At 41.2% G+C, this 23278-nt stretch overlaps 1 protein-coding gene across 1 annotated transcript; it reads right to left on the bottom strand.

Annotated features, from left to right (window-relative positions):
• Nucleotides 1-13612: 13612 nt before the first annotated feature.
• On the bottom strand, nt 13613-18784 carry LOC308281164 (glutaryl-CoA dehydrogenase, mitochondrial-like; the record flags this gene model as incomplete). Its single annotated transcript, XM_080721277.1, has 11 exons — nt 13613-13713; nt 14371-14531; nt 14746-14871; nt 14974-15077; nt 15603-15819; nt 16674-16803; nt 17069-17239; nt 17616-17678; nt 17788-17928; nt 18035-18067; nt 18682-18784. The coding sequence occupies 11 exons, from the start codon at nt 18782-18784 to the stop codon at nt 13640-13642; spliced, it is 1323 nt and encodes a 440-aa protein (XP_080577403.1). The 3' UTR covers nt 13613-13639.
• Between the last annotated feature and the right edge of the window lie 4494 nt (nt 18785-23278).

Below are 23278 nucleotides of genomic sequence, written 5' to 3'. Positions count from 1 at the left end.
CACACCGGCTGATTAATCCTCTTTAGGAAGATAACAGACCTAAATTCACAACAGAATGAATGTTAGTCCTTTTGCAAGCACATTCCTGTTTGTTGCTGTTGTTATTTAGACTATTACATTATTGTATTTGTGACTTGTGAGTGACTGTGACTGATGAAATCTCACTGGAGGCAGGCATTGTACAAACTATACTAAAAACTATCTACTTGTCCAAAAATACTTGTTAAATGTACCACAACAACAAGTAGTTAGAGTAGTTTACCCCAAAATGACTTTTTTTTCTTATTGATTACTCACACCATGGAGACTTGAGTTCTGTAATATTTGTTTGTATTTTTCACATTCCTAAGACAAAAATGTGATGATATTGGGACCCAACCATCCGGAATCAATGGGGGGTAACTTTACTATCATCATCACATGTTTGTCTTAGGAATGCCACTAAAACAAAAAAGTATTATTGAACTCAAGTCTTCATGGCATGAGTAATCAATAGGAAAGAAAACATTTTGGGGTGAACTACTCCTTTAACTTGAGTAGGCTTTGCATACGGCAAGAAAGCTGACTCAGTAGAGGCACCAAGGCTATAAAAAGAGAAATGAAATCAACTTACCTATCAAAGGATAATTATTCCAACATCGAGATGAAAGGCACATGCAGCTATTTAAAAGTAGGCTAACTATGATTAACATAACCGTGCACTTAGATATTTTCTTGTCTCTGCCTGTGTCATCCTTCTGTCAGTCTGCCTTCGAACCCTTCTCTGAGCTGAGAGCAGAGCGCCTTGTGGTTGGTTGCTGTCTGAACTAATCTGGTCTGTGGGTGGTGACTGGGGAGGATTTAATCATGGGCCACGATCAACCTGACAGAGATGATGAGATACATCCCTTATACCAACTTAATCTGTTGCAAACAATCAAAATAACAGGATGTCCATCCCCAATAGGCCTAATAATATCCCCCCCCCCTTTTAACCAATATTATTTAATCATACATAACTTAAGAATTAAGCTGTGGTTACACAGATTTAGTTACCAGACTCTAATCAACTTATTCTGGGCTATTTGTCACACTTTTTAGGTTAGTCAAGCCACAAAAACATAAATGAATGGCAAGTTGAAAGTGACACTGAATAAGTTGGATTCCCCATGAATGTAAGAATACTTGGCCAGAAATTAACAGATTACAAGAGCAAGCATCCTTCATATCTTGAATGTAGGCTACAATTAAAGTAACAATACAATGATTTACAAGAGCAGTTCACCCCTAAAATGACTTTTCTATCGATTACTCACCACATGGAGACATGGAGTTTCAATAATTTTGTTTTTGTCGCATTCGTAAACCAATACTTTGATTACAATAAATGTACCCCTATTGAGTCCAGATCACCATCCGGAATCAATGGGCCTACAAAGAGTCTGCTCAAATTATTGGCTTAGGAATGCGGCAAAAAAAATGTTATTGAACTCAAGTCTCCATTGAGCAAGTAATCGATAGAAAAGGTCATTTTGGGGCTGCACTACTCCTTTAATACATGACATGTAAATTACACTGTTCCAATTTGAATTTGTCTGCTCATTTATTTCATCACTTCCAAGTTCACTAATTTATCCTATACGAGTTCTCTGTCCTGATTGGATGAAATTGATCTCAGACCTGACAATGCATTTTCTGTTTACTAATTAAAGAGCTGGAGACAAGCATACCCCTACTGAGCAAAAACTCTATTGCAATATTAGAATAGAGCAATTTAATACATACTTGTTTTAACCTTTAATATACAACAATATATTGTAAAATATGTCTGGAATGCATGAATATTATATGGCACATGTAGAGTACTGTCTCTGTCTAGTCTGTTGACAGAGTTAACATGTGTAGACCAGAAATGCTAAAGTGAAATAATATAGAACTGACGGAGGAATAACAATAAATTCACAGGAAGGCATCAGCTGTTGCTGGAAGTCATTCATGAATGTAACTGAGGCAGGTTTATTCACCCACTCATTAAATACAAAAGTCACATATGTCAATGTTACAAGCAATTCCGGACATGCACTTTGAAATAATTCATACAATACGTGAGCACATATCATAAACATATCATACACACAAATGAGATCATTATGTCAACAGTCTGCTTGTAATAAGGTATATGAACAATGATCAAATCAATACAAGGCAAAGGACATGAACTACTTCTTGGTTAATAAGTCCTACAGGGATATTCAGCTTTACAGTCTGTTCCAAAGACTATCAGAAAGCGTGGGTGAGGAAAGTCCGATAATCTTAGAGCCTAATACTGAAACGTTTGTTTTTGTTAAACCTGGTCAAAAGTATATTCTATTCTAACCCCTTCAACTAAAATAGCTACAATAGCTGAAACACAGGGTCACAAAAAGTTGCAACTAGACAAGTTGTGGCCCTGTAGAATGGCGGTTTTAATATCTGTCGTGCAATTATACAATAATTATACACGGCTTAAAAAGGTCACAACTAGGATTTACCAAAACGTAGAAATAGTAAAGTAAAAGTCTAGCATTCAAAAACGTACGTTACTCAAGTACAAAAGTATTGGCATCTAAATACACCTAAAGTACCAAAAGTAAAAGTACTCAATATGCAGAATGTCCCATTTCAAGTTTTCAAAATGTATAAAAATAGCAGATCACAAGCTCAAAACGCACTGCGATGTGATTGTGATTCTGCATAGATCTCAGAAATAGCCCCTATGGAATCCTCAAGACTGAAATCAGTCCCAATCAGTCCCCAGGACTGAGAACTTTAACCCCTGTGAACAAACAAATTTAGAACTGAGTAGCTAACCATTAAATGAAAAGGAAACTTTATATGTCTATACAAAATTACATTGACCCATGAACCTTCAGATTATTCAACCTTCATAAAGATCCAACCTGAAATGTAGCATATTGCCCATTGAACCAAAAAAAGAAAAGAGAATTAAGACTGAACAGTCCTCACAAAAAAATAAAAATAATCATCCTCAGTCCAAAAGGTAAAAAGGAGAATAGAAGTACACAAGTTGTCCAATGTGCAGTCGGAGGAGTGGTGAGTCTCCTAAGGAAACAGGCAGGTTAAGCAGTGGGTTCTCCAGTCATGATGAGCAGGCCTCTTTCCTCACAATGTCCACTTTAAAGAGAACACAGAAAAGTGATGTTAGAAGAATGAATGCAGGACAACATGTCTCTGACAGAAAGGCAAAAACCATCTGAACCCATTTAGTCTTCTTTTACATCAATAATAAACATTGTACCCAGGGTTTAACACACAATACACAAAAATGCAAATCACACATCACTCCATAAAATTAAGAATAAAACATTATCTTATAAAGCAGCATATCGTCGTTGTTGGGTGGAAACCATGTATGTCCAAAACCATTTTTTTTATCATTTAAAAAAAATTAACTAAACTAGTGAAAACAGCCGATCTACAAGCACTAGATCTGCTGTTTTCACTACCTTTGTGTGACGGCCTTGTATGAAGCAGGACTACTTCGTGAAAAGAAAAACAAATTTGAAACTTGGAGGTTTCTGCCCGACAGTGACGATATACAGCATAAGACTGTTTACGTTTTGACCAGAGGTACTGTGTACAACCATACTGGCCAAAGATTAAAGATAACATTAATTTGGTTACAAAACATTACCATAAAGCAGACAACAGATTACCATAGGACATACCATTACACCTCACGTTCAGTGCACACATAGCAGTGAAGTGTCACACAGAAAAGTGATTAGAGATGAATGAATGAACGACTATCAATAAAATGGCCATAAATCACTAAACACTGAATGAGACACACACTTATTTAACAACTGGCTAACATGACAGCTGAGTTACAGTGAGGGATGCATGCTGACCCCTGTCTGCTAGTAGGACTACAGGATGATGATGATGATGATGATCTGTCTGGCAGGCACTGCTCTTACAGCCATCACCTTGAGAGAACTGAGAGGATCTGGAGCACAATAGACAGAGAGGAAGGAAAGAGTATGGTTAAGTGGATGGATGGATGGGGAGGCGAGGACATGAGTGAGTGAGAGAGAGAAAGGGGGGAGGGGGCTGAAAGGCAAAGGGTAAAAGCAATGCAACACAATCTCACAAGATGAGGGTCATTTGACTACTGCGCTATCCTCTACATACTGTGTAGCTGCATGCTCAGTATGTTGAGCAAGGCACAAACAATGCCAGGCTTATGGGATGCATTACCAAGGGACTTCTATTGCATGAAAAAAAAAGGAAAGTACACATATTTACCGCTGAGGTTGGATGAAAGCTTGCGAGATGTGTTCAGGTCTCAGCTCCTCCATGTTTCGGACTGTGTTTGTAAGGGTTGATGTCTCGTTTACATGAACTTCATTGCAAGCATCTCTGGAAGCTGCTTCGGATGCCAGTGGCTCATAGTTCACACACCCGTTTCCTTCACAGCAGAGCTGTTCTGAATGGGTCAGCAAAAAGGAAACATTGGCATTATGAGTCACATGACAGTTTAAATAATAGTTCTTACATTAAAGTCTTTGGTGGCTTCTTCTGGGTCCAAGAGATTCCATTTAATGCTCAAGGCTTCCCAGGAGGGGGGACACACTACTGTGCACATGTGTTGTTGTTGCTGGCATCTGCTTGGAATTCTGGAATGTTTTGATTTTGTGATAATTTTTGTAACATGTTTGTTTTAAGGGATGATGTTGTTAACCTCATGCCCAACCCCCAATATGGAGGACTATGGATTGTCCTTAGTGAAAAACTCCCCCACGACGGTAACGTGACAATCCAGGGAGGAGACCGATTTAGTCATTGCCAATTCCCATTTTTCCCCAAGTATCTTGGAGTCCCTGTTGCTGCAACCTCCCCTCACATGTGGAGGTATAAACTACTATGTGCATCAAGGTTATTATAGGTAAATTACATTAGCTAAATAACAAAAACTAGAACCTTAACCCCTGACAAATATATTTTTCCCATATTACAATAAAAACAAACTAGGATTTCTGGGGTCATAGGCGCCTGTGTTAGCAATCGGGTAAAGGGGCAGGCTCGCTAGCGAGTGGCAATATAAGAAGCCCATGTCTACAGTCACCTTCTGCCCTTCAGTAAGGACGACTAGCAAACGCAGCTAGTCATCAACAAGGTAGCATTATCCTGTCAGCTTTTTCACTAAAAATATTAATTAACCAACATGCACAGTGCACACTCTAAAAACAAATTACAACTAAACTGAGGTCAAAAATATGGAGTCAAAACTAAATAGAAACTAATGAAGTATTCAGAACTATAATAATCTTGATGTACATCCTGCAGTGCAGCAAAAAGGACATGATCACTTGTTCCTCACTAGCTTCCCACCCAACATGGCCAATTGTGTTTGTTGAAGCGCCCAGCTCAGCTGGAGATACCTGGATATTGAACCCAGGTAAGTGCGGTGTTGGAAGAGTGTTGACTCTACTCTCTACAACACCCAGACGCCCCAGAATGTTTAGATTGTGTGATATACCGTATAATACAGTACATAAAAACACAATATAGATATACACAGTATAGATAGACAGATATTGATTAATATAGATATTATTTTTAGCATTTTTATTTTTTGTGCTTTTTTGTAGCTTTTTATAATTTTGCCCCTTAACTATTCTTAAAATGACTACAACAACTTGATGAAGTCTAAACCATGTAAAGTAACAGACAAAAAGTAAACATGCTTACCTCAGAGTCGTTCCCCTTTCTGGAAGCATGTCCACGCGCACCAGGAGTGATCAGGAGAGAGGCTCGACTGACCAACATCAACTGGGGGGACCTCCACCTCCAGTCCGGGGGAACTCCAGCACGGTCCACAACAAACAGACAGATACAACTAGCGTTCCCCTTTCTGGACCAGGAGTGATCAGGAGAGAGGCTCGACTGACCAACTCTGACTGGGGGGACCTCCACCTCCAGTCTGGGGAAACTCCAGCACGGTCCACAACAAACAGACAGATTTTTGTTGAATTTTTCCCTTTATCTTCACAAATAGCGTTCCCCTTTCTGGAAGCGCGTCCACGCGCACCAGGAGTGATCAGGAGATTGGCTCGACTGACCAACTCTGACTGGGGGGGGGGGGGGGAAACTCCAACACGGTCCACAATAAACAGACAGATACAAATAGCGTTCCCCTTTCTGGAAGGGCGTCCACGCGCACCAGGAGTGATCAGGAGAGAGGCTCGACTGACCAACTCTGACTGGGGGGACCTCCACCTCCAGTCTGGGGAACCTCCTGTGTGATACACGACTGACAAGTCAAGACAGGACAGGACAGGACAGGACAGACACACTGATGCATTTATGTAGAAGTGAGTGAGTTTGAAAACATGACCAATGATGGAAAAACTCCCATACCTACTGGGAGAAATACAACAATGTGCGAACACAGCAGCAAGATTTGTGAACTGTTAAGACAAAAGAAGGCTAGAAACACAACCACCCTAAGGACTACAAACCATGGATTGACAATGACATCTAGACCTACTGCACATACAGTATGAAACAGATTAATTCATTAACTAATTAATTAACTTTAATTGCATTTAGCAGCAGTGGGCCCCAGAGGCGAGGTGCACTGCACAGGCCCACCGGTCTGTGGACAAGCCCTAGTGAACAACAACCTGATCCTATGGCCACACACTGACCTCTGACCCTACATGGACATCAAGGAGGAAACTCCAGCAAGCCTCAACTAAACAGGTCTCAGCAGCTCCCACTGTCCAGACTCAGCTCCCCGCTAAAGGCAGAATCGAGGAAGGACTTCAAGTAGAAGTCGATCGTCCGATCCTCCTCTGCGGGGGTGGAGCTATGTGGCTCCCCACTGTCCTGGCTCAAATCCTCGCTCGAGGCTTGATCAAGGAAGGCCTCCCAGTCAAAGCCAGCCACCAGCTCCTCCAGTCCGGGGATGGCAAACTGACTGTCTGGGAGCCTATCCAAGTCACAGCTAGGAGGAGGAGGAGGCACAGAGACAGCGGAGCTATGTGGCTCCCCACTGTCCTGGCTCAAATCCTCGCTCAAGGCTTGATCAAAGAAGGCGTCCCGGACATAGTCAGCCACCAGGTCCTCCTGTACGGGGATGATAAACTGGCTGTCTGGGGGCCAATCCAAGTCACAGCTAGGAGGAGGATGAGGCGCAGAGACAGCGGAGCTTGCCACACTGCAGAGCTCCGTAAGCTGGTGCTGGACAGGAGGGAGTGTGCGGGGGACTTTGGCCTGGCTAGTTACAGAGGCTTGGGTGAGCTTCCTCTTGCGCCCGCCAACCTCCTGGCTCGGCACGTTCTGTTCCGTGCAAGTGACCTCTTCACAGTGCCCGGGGAGCTGCTGCGAGCCGGACCTGGGGTCGATCTGGACTTTGTAAACGCCGCTGCTGAGGCGCTCAACATGCTGCGCGTCAACTGTCCAGAAGCGCCCCTTTCCCGACTCGCCTTTCTCCTTTGGGAGCTGGATGAAGCCCTCGTTTACGGACAGGGTGTGCCGGATGGTGCACTGCCAGGAGTCGGTTTTGGCACAGCGGTAGAAAGAGAAGTTCTCTCTGAACCACTCGTAAATAGAGGTCAGTCTGAGCTTTCTCTTCTCGCTGGCCTGTATGGCCATGAATATCAGCGTGGCACAGGAGTAGTGTGGCTTCTCATGGGCGTTGGTGTTGTAGCCCACCACACCGGGGCAGGGGCTGTGCGTCACAACGCCTGAGCTCTGCTGGGCCTGGCTGCAAGCCGCTGGTGTGGGCATGACCGGGGTCAAGGGAAAGCCAATGTCCCCGGCCAGCGGGGACAAAGCCACCACAGACAAAACCAATGGCTGCTGGGTGGGGGTGGAGAGAGGCTCCCTGCTGACACCTCCTCCTGGCTGGGGGACTATGCTGTTGGCACCAAGGGTGGAGATGTCCTGGAGCCAGAGACAGTTAAGGCTTGTCAGGCTATCATCCACCTTTTTGGGCCACAGCCGGTTAACACACTGGAGAGGCAGCATGGCTAGGCTATGCTCTGAAACCTCTAGTCTAGACTAGAGTGTGTGTGTTCTGTTAACTTAGAACACCTAGAAAATAAACTAAACTCCCCCAAAAGCACCTAACAGTTCTACAAAGATTAGATCAGTTAATTTTAACAACAAGCGACAGTATGACAGTCTGTGTGATTTCAATGACAACGGCTTCTCGTCTTTCAGTCAAACCCTTAACCACCACAACAAATGTAACCACCACAATAAATGTAAACAAACAACCAGCTAGCAGCTACTGTACTAAAAACGGTACACTAAATGTTTCAAAATTACCCACAACGGTTAAACAACTACAAACACATCCCTGTGTGTGTGTGTGTGTGTGTGTGTGTGTGTGTGTGTGTGTGTGTGTGTTCCGTTAACGTTTTGAAAATAAACAAAACTCAACCAAAAGCACTTAACTGTTCTACCAAGATTAAATCAGTTAATTTTAACAAGCGACACAGGATGACCGAGTCTGTGATTTAATGACAACGGCTTCCCGTCTTTCAGTCAAACCGTTAACCACCACAACAAATGTAAACAAACAACCAGCTAGCTACTGTACTACAAACGGTAAACAACACAAACAACAGTTGCAAACAAACGTGTGTGTGTGTGTGTGTGTGTCCCGTTAAGAGAAAAAAACTTACCTCAGTCGGTTAACCTGAAGACTCAGGATCCAAAAAGTGTTATCAAATGTGAAAAAATATCGAATGAAAAGTTGAAACGGGAGAAACAACAGCAACAGAAGGATGACAGGCGTCGATGAAAACCAGCAGTCAGCAGTGATTGGTTAGTAACGGTGTCTCTGGCGGAGCTCCAAAAATGCACGTCTGATCTCAATGAAGTCCAGATGAGCAAGTAATGTTATCATCCGAAGAACACCTGTTTAAACCGGAAAGATGCTCGAGCGCTGTCCCTATTGGTCCGCTGCCGAGCAGTGGACCAATAGGAGCGCTGCTCAACGCCGAGGCACAACAACTCATCCTCATCCTGGTGACGCGAGGTTACATTATTGTCCTCGCTGGTCCAACACTTCTTATTATAACTCTATGGTCCAACACCGTTTCCCAAACGTGGGGTTACTTATTATTGTTATTATTATGATTAGTAAGACTTAGTTCAAAACATTTATAAAAAAAGGAAGACAAAAAGAACAAATAGTAGGCTATTAATCAGAAATGTATTATATTTGGTTAATTGTATTATTTTTGCTAAATGTTAACTCTATGCTATGGGATTTATTTATGTATTTATTTATTTATTGAGGGGGTAGCGCTTTATTAATCTTTTTTTTGGGCGGAAATGGTTCTATCCAGAAGCGCGCCGAAAATAGCAGACCTACAAGCTCACAGTTTACACTCTACAGCCGCTCTGTAGAGTCTACAGATCTGCTCAGCTTTGGGCGCGAGCGACACCGTCGTACAGCAAGCAAGCATCATCCTAATGGCTCAATGTAAACATCTGTTAGTTGTTGGAGAGTTTAGCTAACGTTACACCTGTCTGCTCGTCAAACTAAACCAACCTGTTTATTTAGAAAGTTAATACAGTAAGTGCGTTCATTCATATGGAATTATTCTTAGTTCCCACGGCCATACAGCATTAACATTAGGGTGACCAGACGTCCCGTTTTACCCGGGACAGTCCCGTTTTCAAGCTACGTGTCCCGGTGTCCCGACAAATATCTCTAAAACACTAATATGTCCCGGTTTTCAACATTCACTACAAAATTGTCCCGGTTTTCGCCAGAATTAAAATAATAGTAGCTGTTTTCAGAGGTTGCATAGACATTTATCATGTTCTTTTCATGAAAACATGCTCACCAAACCAATCAGAAAAAAGGAACAAATTAATTGCGTGTCTGAATTCAACACTGAGCCTGTTTGTCAATCACTCACTGCCTGTTTGCAACCCTGCGGTGCGTGTGTGCGCGTGCACGAACGTTAGAGAATGGGCACGCGCGTGCGCGGTAACGTGCGCATTGCTTTTAGGGTCCCAGTTTTAGGCAACAAGTGTTTTGCGTCCCGGTTTGAATGGCTGAAAATATGGTCACCCTAATTAACATACATGACTGACGACATGTATTCTAGCTGAATGGTTGAAGTTCTTTGAAAGTACACTGACGTTGACCTTAAGTTTGCTTTAAGTTAGCTTCAAGCTAACTAGTAGGCTATATGTATTGCTTTGTTCCCGATTAAACATATATAATTTAACTTTTCGTAGCCTCAGCTAAAATGTGTTAATTACCTGACCTGGCTGTCGCACTGCATGTTGATAAAATTGAACTGAATATTTATGTTCTGTCAAACAGGTGTATCATTGCAGTAAGCCGTTTTTACCAGGATAAGGCAAAACTTCCATAGAAAATGGACTTTTTTTCGCCTTCCACTTCAACTCCTAGTAGTAGGCCTACTCCTACTAGGCACGAAGATAACGAGGTAACATTAGTATAAATAGATCAGTTAGTTACCAGGCTCAAATATTTAACCACAAAGCAGACATATGATATAGATCAGTGGTTCTCAAACCTTTTCATATCACACATTTATTTACACATATTATATGCGGGCCCCCATTTGAAAAGATATGCCAGGGACCCCCATAAGAGAAGATTTTTACAGCTCCAGCAGTGATTTTCAACCATTTTTATTTCAAGGACCCCCAGTTTGCATCAGGGCTACGGAGCCCCATTTAATGGCATTTCTATCTCTGATACCCCAATTATACTGTAACATCAATGTTAATGTAACTCTTTAAGTTTACAAATATAACCAAATGGACCCGTGCCTACGGATACATTTTGTTCAATTTGTACATACCCATAAGGGTCCATTTGGTTCTTAACTATCATTTAGCTTGGGACCCCCTGGAACTCCCTCAAGGACCCGTGGGGGCCCCCTTACCCACTTTGAGAACCAATGATTTTGATGCATTGTTCTGGTTCATTTTATTTATTCTGTCTTCTTTTCAGGCACACACACTGGCAACTCAGGATGGGAGTCTGTGCACCGAGCAAGATTTTTCAAGTCAGCGATTTTCATGCATGAGCATGCCAGACACTCAAGACCAGCATATGAGGTATAGGTAATTTCTCATCCATTAACTTTAGCTGTCCTCAATAGAGCACTGTTTGCCAGGCAAACAATGTATATGTTATAATACATTGCATACAATATACAGTAGGGGGCAACATGTGGTGGGTACTGCATATACATGTAGTCCTGTTTGTAATATGTCAATTATTATTGTATTATGTTGACGCTGACACACTTAGACTGGGCGAGTTGGGATGAGTTACTCATCATGAAATAAAATGTGTCATCATTCCGTTTCATGAAATCCATTACATATATGTTTATATTATGTAGATAAATGTATACTATGTCATTCAAATGGTCAGACTTTAGATGGAGCATCATTTTAGAGGGGTCCTATACACATAAGTAAACATTGCATACAATACAAATACACACAAGTAAAGCATTACATAAAATACACACACGTACAGGTACAGTTAGCTTTGCTTGCTCACCGTCTCCCACCCACACCCCCAGCCCACTGAGCCCAGCAAGTGATTGCAGTTTGAAGATAGATAACATCACCAGCAAAGTGCAGAACCTGGTTCATGAGATCAACGAGAGCCGCACCAATGAACTGAAGATGATGGATAGCTTTAAGGACATGATTATGGTGAAGGTGACATCATCTTTCTTTTGTTGATTAGAATGACCATTGTTTCTATGATATTACCCAGTATTGCCATATTATTGGCATACATTATTACATAATGCACCAATTCCTATTTTATGTATATTATTGAATCCTTAATTCTTCTGGATTTGATCAGAGTTGTTTGGTATGATTGAACCATATTTTATTTTATTTGCTTGAAAATAGATCAAGTCGAGATGCAGAGGTCCAATGCATCACAAACTACCACCCTCTACAGCTGCATTCATACTATTTACCACAGTGCTCACATAGCTATTGGATTAAGAATTCATGTGCCTTGCACTATATGCTATATGTTTAGTGATTACTGCAGTGATTGGCATTGCACTGAAACTGGAAACTGCCATTTTAGTCAAATATAGACATTAAATAAGCTGACTTTTCACCCCGTCTCTACTCAGGTGACAGATGTGTGCCAGGAGATGACGGAATACATGTATGCAGTGTATGAGGTGAACAGCCATGACATGGCAGTCAAACTGCAGGAGCTGTCAGAGGTGCTGGAGAGCTGCAGTAAGCTCAATGAAGAGCTCCAGGAGGCCAGCCAGGCCCTGGCAAGTCTCAGAAAGGGCCTTGACCTGGTCCAGACACCAAAACAGCCAGAACAGTAACAGATAAACGTTTTTATATGTTTCTGCGTTGTGAAATGCATATTACCTGTTTGGAACGTTTGAATTCTCCTCTCTCGCTCTCTGTGGTGTTATCATCGCACAGCAGTAATTCGTGTTTGCCTGTGTACAATGTTGTATTGTATACTATACACTACCCCTTACTGATCTTATATACTGGCAATGTTTTTTATTTGTTTATTTATGTTTAAGACATACGTTTGGCCTCTGTCTTATGGTCACAATTCAAACAAATTAAAGTATGCATTAATGTACTGAAGTGTGGTACTTAGTATTAAAAATAAATGTTCTCAAACTTGTAAGAACACACTAAGGTCACCACTGCAAAAAGAATAGTCCCAGGCTCTCACACAAGTATCAGGAGGAGGAATGTGAATATAATTAAAGAGCCTTTATTGGGAATACAAAAAAATGCAAATTGAATCCTACACTGCACACGAAGGTCACAGATGGAATAAACACAATACAAAATTAAAGTTCGTATTCACATGCAAGTGCAGTACTTAATTATAAGAAAAAATAAAACTCCAAAATGTAAAAACACACCAATTAGGTGATTTTTGTCTCTGACATTTAGATGTCATCTGTGTAAGGTGCAGACATGAGACATCGCTCGCTGCTACTTACAGCCTTATGCCCTGCCATATTCTATATACTTGTACAGTATGTGTGCGTGTGTGTGTGACTAATTGTAAACTACCTCTTCAGGAATACTCCAGTAACCAGCATCATAAAGGCAAAAGCTGAAAGTGGATAAACTAAGTTGATTTCATTTGTGATACAGTTGAATTTTATTGACTCACACATAACCATATACAGTATCTCAGCTACATTCACTTCAATCTTTCACATCCATTAATCTACAGTACAAAGAATTACATTATTATTTCAATCAATAAAACTAATGCCACACCTTTGAAATGCACCTTGTTTTACCCTTGACTCAAATGATGTTTCAGTTATAACACTACAAAATGTATATCACACTTGGACCCATTGCCTTGTTAGATTGACCCCTCTTTAACATAAATAGAGGACACCACATGTAAGGATGACACCTCCAACAGCAGCTTGAAAATGCACAACTCCTTAAATCTACTGAGGTATTGTTTATATAAATATGCCTATAAAAATGACCTTAAATATGTCTGACTGAAATAAGTACATATCCCAGGTAACGTTTTCCAAACCAGGTCATGTATTACACCCATTGTATCAAGTCCATTTCCATAAGAGGAGATTGGAAGGATTTACTTTTCAACAGTGAATGACTGCAGTCCAGTGATGGCTCTGCCCAGAATCAAGGCATGAATGTCATGAGTTCCTATGGAAATAAAGCAAACACAATGATCAGGTTACATTTAAGTACATAGATACAGAAATTATAAATTTAAACATGCTTTATTTATTAGCTATCATCTTTTTTCTCAAGCAGCAAGTATTAGCCTTCAATATTTTGAGCACTGCTGACCCCTGGTGGATCTTGTACTATATATACATTGGTATATGATGTGGTTTGATTAAGAACTTTACAGACACAATTGACTTGAAATTATATACATTAATCCAGGGGTCTTCAACAGGGGGTCCGGGACCCCTAGGGGGTCCCCACAGTTACTACAGGGAGATCTAAATCTTTGTGTGACTTAATTTTTCTGTATTTTTACAATAACCACTTGAAGCCTGCACGCATCCCTATTCTGGAGGGAAAATTAGACGAAAATAGCAGATCTACAAGCTCACAACATGTTTGCGACGCGTTGTGAGCTTGCAGATTTTTCGGCGAAGACCAAGTACCAAGCCAAAAGGTCATGTTTACAAAGTATTTGCGGTTAAATGTCTGGAAACACACGTTTAACTTAGCTAAGGGTCCAGAAAAACATTTAAGATTCCTGCACTAATCTATTAATAGATGCGCTAAATGATAAAGCATGTTAATATTAATAGATAATATTCCATGTAGTATCTGTAGTTTGCATACCCTCATATGTGTTGACGGCCTCCAAGTTCATCACATGTCGGATGATGTGGTACTCGTCTGCAATGCCATTTCCTCCCAGCATGTCTCTGGCCTGTCTGGCAATGTCCAGAGATTTACCGCAACTGTTCCTCTTAAGCATGGAGATCATGTCTGGAGCCGCTCTATTAGAAGTGCAGAAAACAAGGTTCATCGAGTGAAGTATAGGAATACTGTGAGAATGTGATCACAAGCCAACCTTTTTTCATTGAAGCTGGAGCGTGCAAGTGCTTTCCCTGAATTACATTTATAAGAATGTGACAAAAGTTACAAGGATACCACAATTAAACAACATAATCTATAGTGCAATGGTATCATGAGAGCAATGAGAAGACTCACTTCTTCTCATCAATCAGTCTGCCTAGTGTTAGACAAGCCTGCAGCCCAATAGTGATCTCTGTCAGCATATCTGCCATCTTTTTCTGCATCAGCTGGTTCCTGGCCAGTGGCACTCCAAACTGGATTCTAAACAGACCATAGAGACAGTGAGCTCTCAACGATTTCTGTTCTACAATAACTGGGGTATGTTATTTAATATTTTCACATTATTACTGCAATGTCATGTACCTATCCAGAGTGTATTGTCTGGCAGCATGGAAACAAAATTCAGCAGCTCCAAGAGCTCCCCAGGCAATGCCGTAACGGGCATTGTTCAGACAGCCAAATGGACCCTGGAGGGGAAGGTTACACAAGACAACAAACAAAACAAGTTGAGTTCTTCCTTGCATTTTCTAAAGCGTAACATTGTACGAATTCGCCAAAAAATATCGATAAGGCTTTGCAGCAATTCCAGCCCCAAGAACCCCCGAACTGAACCATATAAAAAACACATCTTCAAATGTGTGTTTGTGTGTGTGTGTGTGTGTGTGTGTGTGTGTGTGTGTGTGTGTGTGTGTGTGTGTGTGTGTGTGTGCGTGTGTGTGTGTGTGTGTGCGTGTGCATGTGCGTGTGTGTGTGTGTGTGTGTGTGTGTATGTGTGAGTTTGTCTAGCTATACTTATGGGGACTAAACGCATGTTCACACAGTCACCTGCAGGGGACCTCTGACAGTGTGGGGACAAAATAGTAGGTCCCCACAACGGTTAGGGTTAGGTTGTGTGTGTGTGTGTGTGTGTGTGTGTGTGTGTGTGTGTGTGTGTGTGTGTGTGTGTGTGTGTGTGTGTGTGTGTGTGTAAAAACAACTGAACAAAGACTCACAGACATGCCATGAACATTGGGCAACAGGTTCTCCTGGGGAACCTCCACATCGTCCATCACGATCATTCCAGTGGCGGAAGCCCTCAGGGAGAATTTGCCCTCAATCTTAGGTGTGGAGAAACCCTTCATTCCACGCTCTAGGATGAAGCCCCGCACCCTGCCATCCTCACACTTGGCCCAGACCACTGCAATATCGGCCACGGGAGAGTTGGTGATCCTAGCACAGACAAGCAGGATGGTATGTCATTACAAATGATAAACAGATTAATATCAGTGTGTAGTGACTCATGTCAATGAATTTCACGTGATTATTAAGGATCCACCTCAGTACGAAGGAAGGGGTCATACACGTATACTGTAGTACTGGTGTGGAGTTACTGCTTCTATATATGGATTTCCATGCAAGCTATTTTAGCAGCACTTTTCTTACATAATGTGTTGCTATATACCAAACCTTCACGTGTAGCACTGGTCAAGGTCCTCCTGACTCCCCACCCGTAGACAAACAGTAGTGCTCGTTGTAACTACCTTAAAGTCCATAACTAAGGGCAAAACTGTTCACTGAAATTTGTTTCCCTATCTATTTGGAGCTGTGTGGAACACAAGCTCCCTATACGTGGCCGTGTGTGTAGGTATGTGGGTGGGTATGTGGGTGGGTGGGTCTGTATGTAGCCTGTATGTAGTAACCCTGGGTGACCAGAGAGGTGCTGTTGAGTCTAGCCTGCCCTGAGCATCAACTGCAATACACACACACACACACACACACACACACACACACACACACACACACACAGCTCCACTTCGAACAGAGGTTCGATTTTTACAGACCTGAGCAAACTACGGTATGTAAAGTATATAAAATAACTTAATTTTAAGTGTCTGGATTTTTTTATTTTTTTTTTACATAATGCTAGAGTGTATTTTTTGTTAAATTGGCCCCATCAAACAAAACATCCACATTTTGAGAGCACATTGTCAAGGACAAGTTTGTCCCATTCTAAATCAAAGCACAGCTTTTAGTAAATAAAGCCCACCTCAGTTGGTCTACTGTCTACATGAATGTCTACCTACCAGGTCTTGGCCCCATTGACGGTGAAGGTGCCACTGGAGGGGTTGTATTTGGCCCTGGTCTCCATACCACTGGGGTCACTACCGTGGTTGGGTTCTGTCAAACCAAAGCAGCCCAGGATCTCTCCACGGGCTACACGCGCACGCACACGCACGCACGCACGCACGCACGCACGCACGCACGCACGCACACACACACACACACACACACACACACACACACACACACACACCGACAGACAGACACACACACACACAAGGAAAGGAGACAAGGAAAAACAGGAAACATGGTAAGGGATGTTATAGGCACTCTGAATTATACAAAATGATAGCCTAATAAACTTGGTCCAAAAGGTCCTTTGGATATCCAACTGCATCATTAATTTCTCTAGTCTTACCTAGTCTTGGCAGGTACTTGTCCTTCTGTGCATCTGTTCCATAGGCGTTGATAGGGTGCATGACAAGGGACGACTGAACACTCATGACTGATCTGTATCCACTGTCCACTCTTTCAACCTCTCTCGCAATCAGGCCATATGCCACATAGCTGGTGCCAGCACAACCGTACCCTGGATGACAGGCAGAGGATAGGATGTTAACAATTTAAAACAATCATTCAAGCCAAATGTGTATCTTTATGCCAGCTTTTGCATTAAATAATTGTGTAAATATAGGTATTTCAACTGGAATGAAATTACTGTAAGTATGTATTGTAATGACAGAATGACATACATTTTTGGGTGAAAAAAAAAGAAATGCCATAGCGGAAGTGGATTAGATTTTTTTTCTCACTTGACTGTGTAATGTTTTATTTTATTCATAGTAAAAAATAAACAGATTGTAAATATTGTATCTGAGTGTAACATGCACATTCTAGTTATTTGGATTGCATCAATCCATAGAACATATTGTTTATTCAGTATTTCATCAACGAAATGTTGATACCTTGGATCGTTGGGCCTAAGACACCCAATTCTCCCATCTCTGAGACAATCTCACGGTGGAAATCTGTGGGTGGGGAGAGCAAGATTCAGAAATATAAATTATTCTTTAGACACCTTATGACTCCATGTAAGTCCAAAACAGGCATAACTCTGTTTTGAATAAGGGCACTTACGTTCAGTTCTGTTGGCCATGAGAATGCGGGGCATTAGTTTGTCCTGGCAGTACTCGCGGAAGGAGTCACGGATCATAATCTCCTCTTCTGTCAACTGGCTCTCCATGTCCAGGGCATCGCGCCAGTTGAACGCCACCTTAGCTGGGGGTCAAAAACAACGGTGGTCAGTTTAAATAATTTTTAAATAAATTATTGTTAACAATCACAAAAATTCGAGATGTTTTAAACATTTTCAAACTTTACTTACCAGGCTTGGGTGATCTTTTGACTTCTTCACCTTCTAAAGGAGGAATAATAACACTATTTCAGCTACAGCTACATAATAGTAAAACTATTCCTTCAGAAAATGCAGCAGCGTAGATAATAACAACAACAGAATAATGGTAAAAATTGTAAAAAAGATTTAAAGGAAAGAAAGAGCAAAAAGAGAATAAAGAAGAGCATCATCAAATCAAATGTACATGTGCATATAATCTTGGTAAATTATATACACCAATTATTATTAAAAACTGAGAGTCTACCTTCCTGGAATACTTTATTTGTCTCTAGACCCAAATGAAGAAGCGGGGAGAAACTAACTGGACTGCTGTATATGGGTGACTCCTATAGCCTACAGTATATGAGTTAAATGTTTAACCACATAAACCCTAGTCCCTATTCTGGGGCTATCATGCTGAGAAAATATCAGATCTACAAGCTTACAATGCATGACACGGTTGTGAGCTTGTAGATCTGATATTTTCAGATCTAAGAGATTTAGTATCATGGGGAAAAGGGAGGGGGACAAGTATAGACTTAGATGACTGCCTAAATACACTGCCACACTTCAGCAGTCTCAGTTCATAATTTCCAACTGAAAATATAATACTAATACTTTGAAGTTTTTACACATACCTTTCTGGGCTGGTGCAGCTGTGCCAAGTGCTCGGGATGCAGTGATAGTGACACATTTCTGTGTGCTTGAGAGCAGCCGAGAGACAGCACTTCTTACAGCCATGGTTAACTGGATCTGAGATGGGAGGGAGCATAAGGTGTGATTAAAGTAGCCTAATTATAAAATCTGTATCTAGATCAATTGTTAAATATCAATTTCTCAATCATAGCCTACTGTCCAGAAACATGCTAAGGAATACAGACATATGGTAGCCTATATGTTCAAAGACAGGTGTCTATATAGGCCTACTCATTGTTATAAGGCTATAGAAGTTAAGTATAATAATAGTTCATATAGACCTACTATTTAATATATAAGCTACCATAAGATGCATTTAGTGATGTAGGCCTATACATTATTATGATTTTGGTTGTAATTGCTTCAAATGAACATTTTGTACTTTAACAGTGTGTTACAAAACACTACAGAAACTCAGCTGCAGCCCTGCAGCAAATGCATGCATTTGGCATATAGGCTATAGTGAGATAATTTCATTTGAAAATGTTAATTCTACAATATCCTACCTTTGTTCTTTACTGTTTCTCCTGTGATCTCGCAAGTTTCAGTTATGATTATGCCAAGTTGCGCCAACCCCGAAGAACTTTCAAAGTTGCTTAAGTAACAAGTCGAGTCAGTCTACGTCAAACCGGTATGTAATGACATAACATGACAAGCCTATAGCAACCTTTTCCCTCCATGATGGCTGAGGCAAGAGAAACATAACCCAGACTGTCTATTATTATGCAATGTATTATGAAACTAAAATAGATTACTTCAATACAAAATTGTAAACTGTGTAGGCCTATATCCTGATTGTTTAATTTATTATGTCATATATTATATCGTAGGTCTACATTTATATATGTCAATAAATAGCCTACTTTACATGGGTAATCTGGAATTTACTTTGAAAATGTCCTCGCTCAAAATGGCGTTTCTACATGGACGTGTGGGCAGCATATGTTATAATGTATAAGAGGGGTGTTGGCCCACGCCCCCGCCGTCTATTGGCTTGTAATAATAGCGGTTTCCAGCCATATGTTCAGAATGTTTGGGTGCATGTGTACTGGTGTATGTACACATCTTTGATAAGTGACATTGCAGCAAGCAAAGACATGTGACAACAGAGGCCGATCGTTTTGTGTTTGCCATAGTAACATGATGACTAGCATGCCTATAACATTATTAACAACATGTTTTTAAGAGAATTTAAGAAACAATGGGGGTATTATGAATAAAATAAAATAAATAAATGTAGGCCTACAATTTAGGCCTATGCTAGTCCAACTATAATAACTAAGACATACTATACTACATAGGGCCTAAGGCTGTGTGGTAGCAGCACTCACCAACTTAAAAAAGCAGTAGAGGGCCTCAATTTCACCAATTTTGGCCAGACAAAGGAATGCTAAAGTTTCAGCCTTGATGGCCTTCATCAGAACATGTCGCCTAGTGTCAAGAGTTTGTAGACTAGAGTTTCACATGATTGAATCACGTGTGGCTGTGAGAGCAGTCAATCAATAACAAAACCATGGTAACCGATTATTTAGATCTGAGACTAAAGTGTTGTGTAAATATCAGTGCTACAATTTCTGAAGTAAGGTGAAAATCAAATTTACAGAATACACTTTAAATAAAATAATACTGATAGGCCTTGATTTTTACAGCACATAGAAGTCCATAAAACAAAACAAAAAAAGGGGCTCACACACTGAAAGATGAAAACTGTGGCTCTTTAGATGAAAAAAATATATATAAAAAAAAAAGAGTCTTTACATTAAGTGCAAAAAGTGACATGGTGAAACTAGAAGCAGTGCTCTTCCGAGCACAGCTCTCCACCAGGTCAGGAAGGTTATTCTGGCCTCCTGGTATAGGCCAATGTGATATGGAGCCAGGTCTTCTTCGGCCTTTCATGATGCTACATGCATGATTCTTTTCTTTTTTCTTTTTTCAAAAGTCAACCTGATGGTGGTGCTATAACAGGCCAATGAGAAAAGGGCGGCATTTGTTCCTTGACCTATAGTGAGAGGGAATGTGCGTGAAAAGTTTCACGGAAAGCGCAAGCTGAGTTCATGATTTGAGGCATTTTGTTCAAAACTGACCAATCCTGCAAAGTTTGGAGGCCAATCTGAGTCAATCAGGATGGAAATGGAATATGAAATATCTGACAGATCTGTTTTGATCACACACATGACTGTGGAGATACTGTGTACAGATATGTGTGATCTTTGGATAAAATCTGAAGGAGTAATATTCAAAAATGTGTTTTACATAAGTCGGCCTCCTGGTGGCACTAAAAAATGCAGAGAAAAGGTTTTTCCTTGTCATCTAAGGAGTGAGGTACAAGGTTTGACACTGATCGGTGGAGTTACAGGTAAAAACACGAATCGGCCTGTTATAGCGCCACCATGAGACTGATTTAAAAAAAAAAAGTTTGACAAAAATCGGCCTCATGGTGCCGCTATAAAAGGCCCATGAGAAAAATGTTCGGCAGAGGTTCTGAATTGGCATCCAGGGAGTGTGCACAGAGCGGCCGAGACTGGACAAACCGTGCCGGAGATTAGCTGGTAACAGACGGATGGACGGACGGACAGACAGACAGAGCGAAAACATAGTCTCTCCCCATGCCTTCGGCTGGAGGAGACAATAAAGTGACACAGAGAGTGAACATCCTCAGACCATCATTAACACTCACAGTCACAGTGTCTCTTTGTTTATGGTTTTTCATCCTGGCCTCTCGCACCTGTTTTCACCCCTACAGTATAGGCTATAATAAGCCTTGAGTTTAGAGTGCAAACTTCCCTACCTCTTTGAACAGCAGCATGAAGCCAGACCAGTAGAGTAGCAGTTACAGACAGGCTAATAATAAACTTCTTACAATATGATGCAGACTGCAGACGGATGCCAAAAGCCATTCCAAGTTTTCAATGTATTTTAATCTAATTAATTGCAACCGTAGGTCGCTATACGTAGTATGAAAACCTCCATTTCATGTCTGTCTGTCCGTCCATCCGTCACTCTTCTGACATCACAATGACACCTCATCCCAGCTCAGCGTATAGCTGACCTGTTCTGACATCATCACAATGATGTTGCAAATGAATTCTGTCCTTGTCCTTGTCCCTTGCTCATATATATATGGAGATCCTTGACGTCATCAATATTAAGCCCATATGCATCACAGTGCATGACATGACACCTCATCCCAACTTGGGAATATATGGATGGACATTTTGTCCAACTTAAACAACCAACCAGGTCTGTGCATCTTTTTGGTCAAAGTTGATCCCATCAGTCTCTAAAAGACAAAGAAACGGCTGCACACACTGTAGCCAAAGTGCCAATATTTTTTCAATATCTTTTTTAGGATGCAGAGGATTTATAAAGTCAGACATCACATCACATCTATGATGTCAGACGTTAGTCATCTCCATATTTGGGAAAATATGGCCACATTTTGTCCAACTTAAACAATTAACCAACCAGGTCTGTGCATTTTTTTGGTCAAAGTTGATCCCATGCCAAAGCACCTGCCCTCACCCATGCATGGCAAGCAGTCTGCCTTCACCCAGGTGGATGCTTGCACAAGCACATGCCCATGTGCAAGAGGTCACTTCTCGCCCTTAGGGCGTCTTACAGTATTCTCCTGTAGATTAGCAAACCTTTTTGTACTGTATATGGGCCTTGTTTTTTTATTATTTCTTAGAGAGCGAGAGAGATACACGTATTGATTGATTGATTGATTGCAAGGTTGTCTACTAATAGGATTTAAACCCAAGAAAGCACAATGGCTTGTTAATTGAGGTCCTTTATACTCAACTCATAGAGCAATTAATAACATGTCGATAAACATGTTATTAATATTGTTCCCCCCCGCCCCTGTGGTGTCAGGCTGACATTATTTCCTTTCGAAACCTGACGACCACCTGAAACAATTGTGTGGTTCAAACTGATTCATTATTTATCTACAAGGCTGGTATGCTATATGCAGCACACGACACCCCTGTGTGTGTGCAGGAATAGGACGACGTATATCGTTAAGTTATGTCACTGTAGTAGCTCTATCTGCTGTCGTTTGATCTTGTTTCCTCTTGTTGCAACCTCTTCTGCATATTTTAATTCATTTAAAGCTGAAAGGTGATTATACAGTGAGTTTATAATCTTCTCTATAGAGCTGTCTAGCCATCATATATGGACTGTTTTGACTTTCATCCCTCGTCTGTTTTTGCGTAACATACATTGAATAAATAGTTTTTAATAGTATATAAATATAATGATTATTTGGATGATGATGGTGATCCAGCTCTCATCCACACATTCCTTTAAAGTGCCGGTGGCCCCGCCTTTCTGCATTATAGCCTATAATAGGCCAACACAGTTGTCAATCAGGACTTCTTCGTTCCAATTGGCTCCCTGTCCGCTTTCCCATAGATTGGAACGCTGGTCTGCTTTGGGGACACATTGGAGCAGTTATTGATGCATTTTCCCCACAACATTTCCATGGTAACTGCCCCGTCCAGCATTACACCAACGATTTGAAGCCAACGTAGAAAGAGA

Source organism: Nannobrachium achirus (genome assembly GCF_963921795.1).
Source record: "Nannobrachium achirus genome assembly, chromosome: 3".
Lineage (NCBI taxonomy): Eukaryota > Metazoa > Chordata > Actinopteri > Myctophiformes > Myctophidae > Nannobrachium > Nannobrachium achirus.
The sequence above is the reverse complement of the archived record's forward strand: the minus strand, read 5'-3'. Positions and strand labels throughout refer to the sequence as shown.